The sequence below is a fragment of the Nelusetta ayraudi genome, unplaced genomic scaffold (assembly GCF_046127955.1).
Source record: "Nelusetta ayraudi isolate G7.1 ecotype Tasmania unplaced genomic scaffold, CSIRO-AGI_Nayr_v1 ptg000135l, whole genome shotgun sequence".
Classification (NCBI taxonomy): Eukaryota; Metazoa; Chordata; class Actinopteri; order Tetraodontiformes; family Monacanthidae; genus Nelusetta; species Nelusetta ayraudi.
Genome location: NW_027466185.1, coordinates 15,954,443 through 15,970,012, shown reverse-complemented (window position 1 = coordinate 15,970,012; position 15,570 = coordinate 15,954,443). Strand labels below are relative to the sequence as shown.

The 15,570-nt window shown below is 41.6% G+C and overlaps 1 protein-coding gene across 3 annotated transcripts in view; it reads left to right on the top strand.

Annotated features, from left to right (window-relative positions):
• The first annotated feature begins 429 nt into the window (after positions 1 to 429).
• Positions 430 to 15,570, top strand: part of LOC142905016 (septin-7-like) — a 31,221-nt gene continuing 16,080 nt past the window's right edge. For 2 of the 3 annotated variants that reach the window (XM_076051478.1, XM_076051477.1), the window contains exons 1-3: positions 430 to 547; positions 5,018 to 5,102; positions 14,279 to 14,385. In XM_076051478.1, coding sequence (XP_075907593.1) covers positions 530 to 547; positions 5,018 to 5,102; positions 14,279 to 14,385 — 210 coding nt within the window. In that variant the 5' untranslated portion in view covers positions 430 to 529. Of the gene's footprint in view, positions 548 to 5,005; positions 5,103 to 14,278; positions 14,386 to 15,570 lie in introns of all 3 variants that reach the window. The other variant, XM_076051479.1, reaches the window with a different exon arrangement.

Genomic DNA, 15,570 nt, shown 5'->3' with positions numbered 1-15,570 from the left:
ACGTCCGAATGCTTTCCGGCTGTTTGTCGTGTCTCATCTTAGCTTAAAAAACTAAAACTTTTTTTTAAAAGCACTTCCTTATGCTTTGTTTGTGTTTGTACTCGTCGGACAGCTCTGTCAGTGCGGTCTGTCGGTTCTGGGTATCGTAAGAAAACACGAGTCATTTCCGTATGAATACTGTTACTGTCTGACAGAATAGTTGAAGAAACCCATAAACATGTTTACTTATAACCCTTTCCACATATAACTTAGCCTGCGTATCATAGACAGGTCAAGTCTGTTGGTTTTACATCCAAAAAAAATGAATTACCAGGTATTCAACTTACAACGGCCCGCCTTTTTTTCTTCTTTTTTTTTGACATGACGCCGCTACGTCACTCAATCGCCACTACGTCAAATATCGTGCGTATCCCAACAAAGTCCCACTTTACATTACAACTGGTTGACGGAGTCGAGCGCAGGATTGTCAAGTCGTGGTACAGTGATTTGTGAAGCCACAGGAACGGCGGGTTTTTTTAAACAGAAAGAAATGGGTGAGTGTCGCGTTGTCTTGCATTCGATAAGCCCTACACGTACTTTGTGACAGCGGCTATTGTGAAACCTTTTCCACGGAGGGTTGTAACCCGGAGTTTACCGACTGACTGGCACTCGTTACGCCAAGGAAATGATTCGACACGATCCCCCGTGTTATCATGTATAGTATCTAGTTTTACGTTTCTTGTGAGAAACCTACGTTTTCAGAAACTCACGGCGTCAACTAACATCAAGTTTCACACTGTAATGTATGATTGAGGTTGTGAATATGGAGCAACTTTTCACAGCCAAAAATACTTTTCGTGCGTCTTCCTCGGTCGCAGCCGCCCTCTGCTTTGTTGGTTTAACACGCAGTAGTTTCGTAGTTTACTTTATGGGTATAATGCACAACTAACTGGAGATATACACACACGCAGCCTTGAATAGTAATACCTGGCGTGCTTAACTTGTTGCGTTGTTGAAGACGTGACCGATTTCTGTATTTTGTCTGTTTCTGTTTGTTTCCCCGCCATTTGTATGAATGAAGTTTTGATGGAGAACTTTCAAAACAAGGCAGTTTTTTTTTTTTTATTATTATTATTATTATTATTATTATTATTATTATTATTATTATTTATTTATTTTTTTTTGCTGTTGTTGTAGTAGTGCAGGCACATTTGGTTTAGACGACATGAGTTGTGGCATTTCCTAGGTTTTTGTCATCGTTAAAGCAGCTACGCAACTTGTCAAGCCTGCTTCGTTTGCAAGAAGGCTGGGTTAGAATCAATTGCTGCTGCAATGCAATTTTGGTGGTTTGGGGGCCATTTTACTGGGTGACTTCAAACAGAAAATGTTTCATAAGTTAACAGTGATACACAGTGTTGATTGGAAACTTCCTCCACAAAAACAACTATCTTAATTAAGTAGTTTTGTTGGAGTCTGTAACCCCGTTGACTCTTTTGTGTTGATGCTGTTGGTGGTTGGCAGGCAATTGAAATAAGACAACAAATTATCATCACATTTACATTGTCATAAAACCCTGTGCCGCAACACAGAGTTCCTGGGCTCACCAACTTATTTGAGGTACAGCTCTTTATGACAACCCACACAACAGTGGAGTTGTTTCTTGATCTTGTTCAGCCAAAAAGTCTGGCAAGAGAGCATGTGAGTGCAAACAATTAATAGATTCTCATCCAGTGGATTAGTGGAATTTTGTCATCATTGTTAAGAGGCAATTTGTGTGTGTGTGTTGATTGCAAAGAGCGGTGGCAATAGCACAGGTTCACATCGGGCTCCAAGCCAGTGACATAGAGGGTGTCAGATACTGTGGGGAGGTCATCTGGAGTTCTCACTCATTCAGCTGTCAGTCTACCTGGTTTTAATTAGCCCAGGCACACTCAATTATATCTTACTTGTTATTTGAGAATATTAGAATGGAAAAGTTTGAAATTTTGAGTTTCATACTGTGTTTTGTGTCCAAAAGGAAAATACTCTCATTCCGCTGTAGAAATACTGCCATAGTTCCTCAGTTTGTCCTGTGATTGTGCACTTTGAGATGTGTGTATAAAGGAGATCTGCTCATTTGACAAATGATCTGCAAATGCGAAAAAAGCTTTGTGCGTAGTGTGGTTGGTTGGTGATACGGTAAAACAAGATTTGAAGTTATTCCTGGTACACAAAGAAATGGAAAGCAACAAGCCTTAAATGATTGGTCTGAAAGTCTCCTGTAGTAATACAGACCTGGCAGCAACAAGCATCAGCATCAAACCACAAATTCTGATCCTTTTAGTTTAAAATAATGGTAAATATCTATTCTTGTATAGTTTTTAAGTGGCAGAAGCATAGATTTGGCTGTTTGTTCAGCCTTCGCTGTCTTACAGAGCCTACATAGTAGCAGAAAAAAAAATGATAAAGGGAAAAAACCAGTGTGGAATGATGCATGTTGCTGCCTGGCCTCTGCAGAGGTCATGGGAAGAGTCTGTTGGTCAAAGCGCTGGAATGCTCTTTACTGTGAGATTCAGAGCCTGCTCTGCAAGTCAGCCTGTGGGTTAGCTGCACATCTTTATAACCTCAGCTTCCTGGAGGCGCGACACATTGTTTCCGGCAGTTGAAAAAACAGCAAACAGCTCAAGATGTACTTGGTGGTTTTACTTTTTGGTTTTTATATTTTTTGCTAGTTTGCAGAATGGAAGGCAGTAGGAGTACTCTTTAATAATAATAATTGTTGATTCTAGTAACGGCCACCTCCTCACTTCAGTTAACACTCAGCAAAACTGCAACGTATTAAGAGAAAAACTGACAACAACATTCACATGAAATATAATAATAATAATAATAATAATAATAATAATAATAATAATACATCAACTTTATGTAGCGCTTTTTTGGACACTCAAAGATGCTTAAATATAGCCGTTATTGACTTCTGTCAACAATCAATCAACAAGTTTATTCACATATAAAGAGAAAATTGATGAGGACATACAAGGGACTTGTGAAATGGGGTCACCCCAGAGAAGCTAATTAAAGCTTATAAGAGGCGGCCCAGACATATTACAAGTAACAACACAGATACACAAACAACACAAAACATCATAGTCCCATAGAAAATTTCATTTCAGAGTTGAAGAAAAAAGGGTGATTGGAGCACCAATTAGTAACCCTGAGTCAAAATGAGTAAGTAAATAAGTAGGTAAATAAATAAAGCTAAAGGACGTTACCTCTAATCAGGTTAGATCAAGGCAGAAAGATGGATGACATGAAAACCCCAAATATGGGTATGCAGCATTTCCTCTGTGCTGTTTAAGACATGAGCTTGTCAGGTTATGTGCAGCTTCAGAAGGAATGTTTTACCTTTGTGCTGTCTCCAATACAGGAAGCAGCAGGAGGAGAAGGCCAGGGGATTGAAGCCAGGAGGGACAGCTCTCAGTCAGCAATGTGTATGTGTTTGTGGATGTAGTTACACTAGGATTGAGGAGTGTAAAGGTCTACAGGAAGCTTAGCGCTTAGCATTACACAACTGGCCGCGGCTTCTCGCGAGAAAGCAACACTTTATGATGCAGCACAGTCTACTGTAGGTTGTGTTGCTCCAGCTCACCGCTGTGCCTGCGCACTGAAGCCTGCAGCCTCAGATAAGAGACTTGTTAACCCCACCTGTCTCATAATCTCATAAAAGCATCTATTTGGTAAGTAGTGAGAGCAGAAGCACCGCCGCACCTGAGAATGGCATCATACCATGATCACAAATTCAAGCGCCGTAGCTTCTGCTTGGCCAACTGACCAATGCAAGAGCAACTGTTAGATGGTGAGATTCTCCATTGAACTCTGGGACTCTGGTTTGGTTTGGTCGGGTCTGGTCTCAGTGCAATGACAGAGTGGTGGTGCCAGTAGGCAGGGCTTTAAAATCATCGTAGATCAGCGTTTCTCAACTGGCGGGTCGCGACACTGGAGCTGTTTTGATTGGATCGTGGCTTTTGAAATATATATATATATATATATATATATATATATATATATATATATATATATATATATATATATATATATATATATATATATATATATATATATATATATATATATATATATATATATATATATATATATATATATATATATATATATATATATATATACATATATATTAGTTTTTCTCTGTTGCCGGTCAGATGGGATGTATTTTTATTTATTTGTGCCTTTACTAAAAGGGGAACAGTAACTACGACACCTCCACTCCTTACAGTCTTGCTTTGTAGATCAAACCACCGTTTTTCTGGGGAAAATCCAACTCGGTGGCATCATGATCAGCATTGTAAAAACTGAAACCAGTCCACACATGGATGGTGTCATTTTCCTACAGCCATGACGTGACACATTTTATTTGACACGTTTTATTTTTGATGCAATGTTTTACTGTCGAGAGAGAAATTATTTCCCCAGTCTGCATTTATTTAATTGAACATATTTAACTAAGGAGTCACTTGAATGAAGTTGTAGTTCTGAGTGAGACTTCACCCTGTGTGTGGAAATGTAGAATATTTACTGATAGACAGAGAATTCAGAGCTAATCTTAGTAGGACTTTTTTTTTTATTATTGTAAAAAGGATGTTTCATCATCAGTCTGCATACATCTTGCTCACATCTTTAGTCTTCAAGTAAACAAACGTGGAATTGAGAATAACTTTATATAAACTACCCTCATCGGTTGATGAAGCCTTTACTGACTTGTTTTCTGCTTCCTCCATGCTGCTGAACTGAATCCTTGGACGGTGGATTTCTCCTGCTCAGCCGTAAGTATTGTGTGTTTAATTGATTCTATTATTGAGTCGTGTAGCTCTAGTCAGTTTTCACTTCCAGATAATAAAAAAAAAATGCTTTGCTTTGCTCCTCCGACTCTTTGCAACAGTGTCAGTCTGCCACAGTTTGCACTCTTAATGAGGCAAATCTCTGATTTATTTCATTTCTGCTTCTTTCCCTTCCCCTCCATGCACAGAAGATCCCAGAGAACTATGTGGGTTTTGTAAATCTTCCCAACCAAGTCTACAGGAAATCTGTGAAGAGAGGTTTTGAGTTCACATTAATGGTCGTGGGTGAGTAACCCCCTGCCCCTGCTTCGCCCCTCAGTGTGTGTGATACTGAAAATACTCTTCTGACAACAAACGCACCATGTGTTGCTTCACCTATTCAAGCATGTTTCTACAAGATGTTGAAACGCACACAGATCAAATCAGCGTCTGCACTTCCAACTGTTGCTCCCACTAGCTGCGTCTCCATGACAGTTTTTTGCGAAATAAAAGCAATATTTCTAAAAATTTCCACAAAGTACAATTGCGATTTGCATAGGTTTCCATTGAATGATGTGAAACGCATAAGCCAGAATTCTGGTCAAATCTCGTCCCGTGAGAGCCCACTGTGAGGAGGATGTAGGCAGGTAGAAAACATTCTGCATTTCCATGTTGTTTGCTGTCCAGAATGATGGTTCTATTTTTCTCTTTCATGACTTAAATATTCTGTCTCCTCCTCCATCCAACCATAACGCGTCATTTTCACTGGGCAGTGAACGGGTCACGTGACCCTGTACGTCACATCCGCTGACGTGTCAATGCCAAAGAAGTGTTTCCATGACACTTTTGCAATATACCTCTAAATGGGCACATGTGAAAAACCACCTCATGAGAGCGTCAAACCCTTTCAGCCATATTTGAGAGGTTTTCCCAAGTTGAGCTGTTTCCATCACCAGTTTTTTTTGTTATTGCTATATTTAGGTTTTACGCAATCCTAGTTGTGATGGAAACGCAGCTACAGTGTTCCAACAAGATCGGGTCAGATGAATAATACCGTAAAGGATTACAAGTAGTACATGCAGCACGACAGATCTCAGCAGCAGGCTGTCACTGGTCTACTCCTGCTCCGTCCGTGTTTCCATGTGTGTTTGTGTGCTGGTTTTACTGGGGCTGTGTGCTGGGAGGAGGGTTTCCTGTCATTCCATTCACACAGCCAGAGCCCAGAAGAGGCCCACCAGCCGCTCCACCCTTCCTCTCCGTCAGGCAACAGCGTTCAGCTCCACCTGAGCAGAAAGAAAATCCCCAGTGCCCGAATGATGTCACATCCTGGCCCCCTCCCCCACCAGCCTAGCCACTTTAAGGCTTCACCTGCGCCCCTCGGGCTTAAAAAAACAAAAACCCAACCAATCAGATCACTGCCCTGCCTTTTTGGCTTGAGTTCAAGCTGTCACACCCTGTTGGTTTGCAATCAGGATAGAAGCTCTGCTGTGGCTTTTTTGTTTGCAGCCTGTAATAAGGACAGCAGGGTAATTAAGCCAAGTCAAGTGTTTGCAATGCTGGGGTGGATTGTGGGTGATTTTTTTGTGTAATGACTCTATTGGCCAGTGGAATTAAGTGGGAGGTGTCATGCAGCAGATTTGCTCCAGCTGTTTGATTATTTGTTTTTAATGCCATTGTAGAGCCAGAGAATAGTCAGTTATTTAAAAGTGGCACAAATGTAAAGGATGGAAAACAATTTTTCTTCTCACTAATGTAAAGGTCCAGTGTGTACAATTTTTAAGGAAACCTGTTATGGTAAGATTCTTTTAAAAAAAACATGGTGGTGCATTATAGCAGCAAGCGTGGAACCAGGAGACTGAAGACCCTTATTGCTGCTCTGGGTATATTTATAAATATGAGAACCATTCTAAGGGTAGGAACCAAATTACTTTTATTGTACCGCCATTATACACTTTTATTAATAGATAGATAGATCGATTGGTTGATAGATGTACTTTATTGATCCCAAATTTGGAAACTACACTGTTGCAGCACTTAAAAAAACAGTACATAAAAACTATACAGTAGTAACAAAAACACTGAAATCAATCTATGTACAACAAACAGCCAAAGCAGATCTGCAAAAGACAGTCAAATTGTGCAGAGGCAGCGATAAGCAGAATTTTCTAAAGCATTCATGTATTTATGAGCAGTATGTTAAGCTTTATCAACATATAAATCATAAATCAAGCCGCATTGTACACACTGGACCTTTAAATGGCCATCTGCTTGTCATTTTCCCATTGCTGCGATGTAAACCCTGCCGTTGCATTCAGCTGCCAACAGCATGAAAACATCCAAGATGAGAGGTTCACTTTGAAGTGATGTGAATGGTTATTCACTCGCTCTTTGAGTCGGATTCTGTCATGTGATTCACATCAGCCATCTGCACAGCTTGGCCTGGACCGTTAATGCAGTGCGGCGTGCTAACCTGAGAAAAAGTCTGAAATTGAAACAGCAGTAGGCCAGACTGCAACCTAGTACAAGGTGTGAAACTCTGAGGTGGTGGAAGTAATGTGGTGCATAACGCAACTAGTTTAAGGAAGCAACTGAGAAAAGTTTCAGGTGCCAGACCACAAGGAGTTCCTGTGGAGAAAGTCACAAAGCAGCAGCGAGACAGATGCAGATGCATCTGATTAATCCTAATCAGATGAAGCATGTTGTTGCATTTATTTATAATCTGGAGAGATTTTTTTTTTTTTCCATTGGGTTTTTGGCATTTTAGTTGCCTCTGTGCTGAGGCCTTTTCACTTTTGGTTTATTGTTAAAATACAAGCTGGAGAGTGAGTTGTTAATGCAGTGACTGGAAGCATTATTTCCATCCCAGAAACCCACCTGCTAGTTTATATGCTGTTACATTGACAACAAACCAGCCAGTTACTTGGTAGTATTCACTGAAATACTAGCACGATGCAGAGCAAAAGGCCAAAGTGTTGGGTGCCATCAGTGCAGCTACTGGCCAAATATATTGTCTTACAAATAGTTGAACAGAAGATTCATCGAATAGAACTGAAAGTCAGAAATCAATCAGTCACGACCAGTAAAGTGATGATAGGTTGCTACTTTTCACTGTCGTCCTGAGAGTTAGAAATGTTGAGTCACACTCATAAAGGTTCTGTTGTATTTGGGTCCCTCTACAAAAACAACAGAGCTACGCCGCACCCATCAAGGACTATGTATCACACTGCTGCTACACGGAAAGAAATCCCCCAACTATGTCAATATTATGTACACATCCATTAGCATTAGCGTTGTCATCGTATTGAACAGAGTGGTAAAAAGTGGGTCGGAACCATTTGCTGACTGCGTCAATGTTTGTCAGCGATGTGCAGGCTGGCAGGAGTTGACCTTGTGATTGGCCAATCAGCTCAGTTGTTGGTTCCTGGCTGTGGCGTGTGCAGTCCCTGGAGGGCAGAGAAGGCCCTCGTATCAACAGGAGGGGACCTTCTGGATGGCGCTTCTCAACTGCTGGCTCGCAACCCTAAAGTGGGTCGCAGCGCTGTTTTGGTCGTGACGTCGTTTAACTTTTTTGTTTATTTATTTATTCATATATATATATATATATATTTGTGTGTGTGTATGATTGCTGTGGAATAAAATTGGGTCGTGAGCCTCCACTAGCTGAGAAGCACTGCTTCAGGAGGAGCGAAGGAGTGAAGGAGGAGCCAGGGAGTGAAGGAGGAGCCAAGGAGTGAAGCCGTCTGACTCAGGGCGGCAGAAAAACCTGCGTTAGACTTGTTAAACTTTTTACTGTCGCGCTCAGTTTTGAAGGGGAAAGTCCCATTTCTGAAAGAGCCACACGGTGACAAGAAGATGATGAGTTTCCAGACTGTAAAGTGAAGCACGCAGATTTTCCCCCTTTGACACTTCACAATAGACCTGCGAGTTATGAAGTGCAGGGTCTCGGAGGCCCCTGCCGAGTATCTCAGCTCGCTGCTCACTTTTCCTGCTTTCCCTGCACATGCAGTGGGAAGTGGCTCTGAATGAGCCCCCACGGTTTACACAGCTGCTGGAAATTTCCTTTAAAGGAAGCATGTTGGCGTGTTGTGAGCGCGCTCAGCTTCCTGCCGGCGCAGCCACGCAGCGATAACCGTCCTCGCTTTGGGCCGCAGACCAGCGCTTCAAACTGAAATGATTCTCTCTCTTTTTTTTCCCCTCTCTCTCTCTCTCTCTGCTTCTCTCACTCCGCTTACATAAGCCAGCGTGAAAGGTGTAAATCAGCGTTTCTCAACGAGTGGTTGTGACCCAAAAGTGGGTCACGGGGCTGTTTTAATTGGGTCGCAACTTCCTGAGCGGTTTCCCTTTTGTGTTTTATAACGGGAATTTTAAAACGTGTATAATTATACAGAAGATATTTCACATTTATTTTGCAGGACACAACTTGAAAGGGATTTTAAAATATGTATATTATTAGAGAATATTGGGCATTTATTTTGCAGGACACACAATTCAATCATTTATTTACTAGACGTGATATAAAGCGGGCTAGTGCTTTTATTTTGGTGGAATAAATTTGTGTTGCGACTTAAGGTCAAAACTGTGTCCTGAGACTCCACCAGTTGAGAACCAGTGGTGTGAATGAAACTGGACCACCATCTCTGGTCTGCGCTCAAGTTCACCATCCTGTGGGCTGATGAATGAGCCATTCAAACGCCCAGTAAAAATGCAGAACTTCTGAGTATTTTCCCTTTTTTGCTCGTCGCCTTGTAAACGCTAAGAAAAAACATTGTGCGAGGGTGTTTTTCAAAGGTGGCATTACCCAGCCATTACCTAAGTGGAAAACCCAACCCAGTGGAAATGGGAGGGAGGACTGATGGAAAAGGCGGGCACAGCAGCACAACGCGCACACACACACACACACACACACACACACACACACACACACACACACACACAGACCCTGTTTCTGCACTTCTAACGTCCCTCCGCTGGAAACTCTCAGCTGAGGAACTCGATCCTCGTCGGCTCGGCTGAAGCTCAGACTCTGTTTGTCTCCTGCAAGGCTTTTTTTTTTTTTTTTTTTAAGAGTTTTTACTCTACATCTTTATTGCGTGTGCAGGAAAACCTGCAAACTTGACACGTCGGTGGTTACAGCAGCGTAGTTTGGCTGCTCGGCGGGGGAACTTCCTGCCCCTGCTTTCACCTCAATATCCCAAGCATTTGTCTCGAACAGACATGGCCAAACTAAGGCTCGGGGGCCATATGCGGCCCGTCGAGCTTTTTAATCTGGCCCGCCAAACTTGAAGAAATTATAGAAAACACTATTCCTGTGTTTTCAGAGTCATTTCAATAAAGAGCTGAGCACCGTGGGCCTTCAAATACACTGATTTGGTTGCAACTTTGCTTCATTTTCAATAATTAAAGCAACATGTTTTCTACATATCCCATGATAGATTGTTTCCTCCTATGAGGTGGCTCACCAAAACACTCCATCCATCTGCTGCTGCTGCTCCCATTGTGGCCCCACCAGCCAAAGAGTTTGTCCACCCCTGAGCTAGACTGAAGGAAAGTACGAACAGCTCGATGAATTTCAGTTTTGAATTCAGTTTTTGGCTATGTGCATAAAAGGTGAAAAAAGGACATTGATACACTTGAGCAACCGAGTGTACCGAGTGATTCACTGACTGTTAATATAATTTCTTGAAGTTCCCCGGGCCGGATAAGAAAGCTTCACGGGCCGCCACTGGCCCCCGGGCCCTAGTTTGCCCACGCCTGCACTAAACGAATGCTTATCATACGTACATGTTTAAGTGTGTTTGTGTGATGTGGCATCAGCGTTTCCTTGTAGCTTAACGTAGATGAGTAAAGTGTGTAATTATTTTTGCTGAGGCGCTCATGCTGATGCAGATGGACTAGCAGGACTTCACCTCACAGTCACCGAGGTTACAAAACTGAAGATTTGAATAGTCACAATTCTTAAAAACAAAACAAACCAAAAAAAAACACACAGACTGACTCGGACTTTAGCATGTGGCTACACATTATTTTTTGTCTCATGTTTATTGCCATGTAAACACAAAGTCAACTCTATTTATAATCAGCTTTTTCTAGTCGGCCTGACCACTCAAAGTGCTTCCAAAACCAAAGTCAACTTTCACACGCCCAGTTCTCCTCTGGTGGGTTTGGCCACTTTCAACGGTTGTAACCATTTTAGCGCGCGCTCACACAACATGTTGAGCAGCCTGCGCCTCTGCTGCCGCCGCCTTCTCGCAATCCGTCGTCACTGCACGCGCTACTTATCAGCTTCACGGCCTGTCTGGTTGTGCAAACGCTTCCGCTCTTGCATTATTATCACAGTCTCTCTCGGCTGATAATGTTTGAAAAAAAAAAAAAAAAAAAAAACAAACAACCAAAACACTTTCAACATCTCACTGAAACTGACAGGTGCTCCAGTTCAGCTATAATTCAACACTGCACATGCTAATGGCTAATGGCTTCAAGATCAGTGCAAGGGGTTTCCTGTGCTGAAGCGAGTCCAACATGCAGACTGCACTGCTACAGTATATTGCTATTCATTATCAGTAGCTGCGCTTCCATGACCCCTAGAGTTGCACAAAACCTAAATGTCGCGATAAAAAAACTGGTGATGGAAACAGCTCAACTTGGGAAAACCTCTCAAATAGGGCGGAAAGGTTTTATTGCTCTCATGAGGTGGATTTTCACACATATCCGTATAGAGGTATATCGCTAAAGTGTCATGGAAACTCTTTTTTTGGCGTCAGCGGACGGTGTCACGTGACCAGTTCACTGACCAGTGAAAATGACGCGTCATGATTGGATGGAGGAGGAGATGGAATATTTTTTTACAAGTCATCAAAGAAAAATATAACCACCATTCTTGACGGCAAACAAACGTAAACAGACAAAAGCAAACGTAACTCTCATAAATATTGCTGGACCAGATTTGACCAGAATTAGAACTTATGCACTTCACAGCATCCAATGGAAACACCTGCAAATCGCAATTGTATTTTGTCGAAATTTTAGAAATATTGCTTTTATTTTGCGACAAACTGTCATGGAAACACAGCGAGCGTATCAATTTTTACACCTTCAGAATCTTTGCTGTTTTTTGTTTGTTCATTTATTTGCTTTGTTCATTTCTGCATGCGGTGGCGCCAAAGGCCGACTGAAAAGACAAGACTTGAGAAAATACCAACTTAAAAGATTATGCAAAATACAGTGAAGTTCAGTAATGTTGAAAAAAGATGAGCGACGAAACAAAATGAAGCAAGGCAAAGAAATCCAATATTTTCGTACACATTTTACAAACTGCAGTGCTACAGTATATTGCTATTCATAATCAGTGCATCAATTTTGCTTTTTTTGGAATTTGTTGTTTTTTTCATTTATTGATTTCGTTCATTTCTGCTTGCAGCGGCGCCAAAAGCTGACTGAAAATGTTGCAAGATTTAAGACAATAGCAGGTTAAAAGATACACATTGTGCAGTGGGACCAGTGACGTTGAAAAAGGAGGTTGTCAGCAACAAAACAAAGTCAAAGCAAAGCAATCAATTACTTTGATATGCAACTTGCAAACACGCAAGTATGTGAGTGCCCCATACATGTCATGCACATTTTTAGTAGATTTACCGATTTAAATTGTTCAATTTTAATATAAATTGCAGTACACATCAATTTCTGTTGATGCACATCAAGAGAAAATTAGATTAAGGTGTCGAAGAGGGAAAAAAATTTCTGGAGGCTTCCTCGCTGTTCCTTCAGAGCAGCGATGTCCAGTGCGACGACTGGCGTGCCACCGCAGCGCACAGAGAGCAACGAGGGACACATGGAACAAAAGCCTCAGTGTGAGAGCAAAGTCAATGTTACGCACGGCTGCCACTGTAGCCAAAACGCTCCTCCTGACCTTTACATGCCTCCAGCGCCAAGTTGGGCAGCTGCCGCCAATAACTCAGCCACGCAGGGCTCCACATGTTGGGATGACGCAGAGGGACAGAATCCCTCGTCCCTCTCAAGCAGCAGCACATCTTTTGGTGATTGTCATTTAATGAGGGATTTCACAGTTCCTGTCCCTCTCTCCCTTTTTTTTTTATTTTGACAAAAATGAAAATATTTCTCTAAGGCCGGCTGGGAATGGAGAACTCATTTGGACTGAGTGCTATTGCTCCTGGCAGCGGCTGTGGTTTAGAACAAGCCGTGGCTGAAACACAGTGAGCGATACAAGCTGAGTTGACAAAAGAGCAGAAACGCAAAGTCAATTGTAGCTCCACTGTGGCGTCATAAGCAAAAACCTTTAGGCGCTGATATTTATCTTACATGTTTTATTGCTGTATTTCGTCTCCTGTGTGTCATGAACTCACTCTTAACTGTTTTCACTTAGAGAGCGGGGTTACAAATCCTAAGTCTGCGCTCCATAGCTCCAGTCGTCGGACTCTCTGCTTCGACTCCTAAACTACAGACAGGAAAAGCAATTTAGATGACAAAACTGCCTCCCTATGTGCCCACTCCTCTGGTCTAAACACTTTTTTCAAGTTATTTCCTGTACTGAAAATAAGAGTGTCAGTGAAAGACTGCCGTAGTGGAGGGAAATCAAGTCATGCCACTATGGAGGGTGAAAAGTACCAAAATTATATGAATAAATTCTCAAAATGTGTTATTTGCTCATTTAGCACAAATGAAAAAATTAAAATATTTAATACTTAAAGTGAGTCTAGTCTATATTCAAACACACCATTGGTCTTCAACAGACCAACATTTGATTGGCTCCACTGCACAGTGAGTCAAAATGAGTCAACCTCAGGTAACGAACCGATGACGAGACAGTGAACACACTGCAATACTTTTCTTCATCATTGTTGGAAGCTTGGTCAAAGAGTCTTCCCACTGAAAACCTCTATGAGGACTCTTTTCCTTCAACATCACCATCACAATCAATCACTTCAATGTTATTTAAAAAAAAAAAAAAAAAAAAAGAAGTGCAGAAATGAAACGTCCCTCTTGTGTCGTCACTTCCACACTTCACTTGATTTAAACCACAGTGACTGCAAATCTCCCAAACCTTTGCTCTTTTCCATGTGTTTATCACCATGTTCTGGCACCTGAGTAGTGCCCAAGTAGCTCTGTCATGGTTACAATAAAGCAACTGACTATTATTCTCATCATCATTTTCAATATCAATGGTTGTGAAGTGCAGAAACAGCACAGGCTGACATTCTTAAATGGTGGTGCAAGATGGCAACTAACTAGATGCAAGACCCTTATTGTTCTATGTGTATTATATATTCAGATGAGAACCATTCTAAGGCTAAGAAAGCCAAATATTGCAATCATACACTTGTATTAATGTATTTCTGAGCAGTATGTTCAGCTTTTTCCAATTTAGAAATCAGAAATCCCACTGGACCTTTCATTGATGTCACATTAGTCCTCTGTATGTTAGACTGTTAGTGTGTTTCACCAACACCTCTGTCTATGTCTTTCAGGAGAATCTGGTCTGGGGAAGTCAACACTCATCAACTCGCTCTTTCTGACAGACCTGTACTCCCCTGAATACCCAGGCCCTTCACACAGAATCAAAAAAACTGTGCAGGTAACATTCTTTACTTCTCTTTGCCATGTGTTTTGCCATGTTGCACTGCACATCACCCGTCTGGATACGCTGCATATGGTACAGCTGTACCATATGCACGGCTGTGACACCGTCACTCGGCTCCGTCAAGTGAAGTTCAAATGCTCTTGCTCCGAGTTCAACCGGTTCGTCAGCTTTTTCTGTCGGTCTTTCTGCTTCGGACCACCACAACAGACTTTCACTACTAATTTACACGATGTGGCTTTTTATATCAGCAGCAGAAGTAGAGATGCACTATATGGAACCTTTCTCTGAATTGAGTGTGTTTTATTTAAACATTTAAAAATTACAATTCATTGGAATTCGTATTTCCTGGCCAGAAAAAAAACACCCTTTTGATGGCGCTCAAAATGATCTGATGAACAGATTTGATTGAAAACTGAATTAATAGCATTTTTCTTTATTTAACACATGACACGACTTGTTTCGACAGTAGCTTCCGTCTGAGGAAGACAGAATCTACTGTCGAAACTGTGCGAAGATAACATCTAAAATAGTCTGTTGTACCAGAAAAATGCTAATAACCGTATAGATTTGATTGCTATTGGGGATCCTACAATTGCCACAATGATACTTATGAAATAATATTTTAAAATCAAACTTTGAAATGTTTGAATGTTTAAACGAAAACTTAATCCAAAAGAAAGTCTGTGCTCATGGTTTTGGTAATTGTGTCATATCCATGTTTCTGGATTAAGCCAGCAACCATGACCGATTGGATATTGAGCTCTGCCTCTTTCAACATGTTTACGTTTCTCAATCCCACAATGTAAAGTACAAACACTTAAAAATGTGACAAAAAGTGCACTCTTCCTGTAAATTTGAGTGTAAGACACATTTAACCTTGAAAAATAATTGCAATCAGTACATCATCAGTGAGTGTATAAGGTTTTTTCTTCTGTTAAATCCTTATTGGCCAGTCAAGCTACATGCAGCACACGTGTGTCTCAGTTCCCACGGCGCTCCTCTGGACGTGACATGAAGGCATCAGCCTGTGAAGCTCTCGCTGCAGCAGGTGCCGACTCCAGGCTCCATTTCCTGTGTGCTCACACCGCACACCTTTTGCTGAAGCATGTTCGCAAAACCTCAAACAAACGGGCTTCTTCCTGCGACGTGGCCCCGCCCACCTGCCACCCGAGCGCTCGT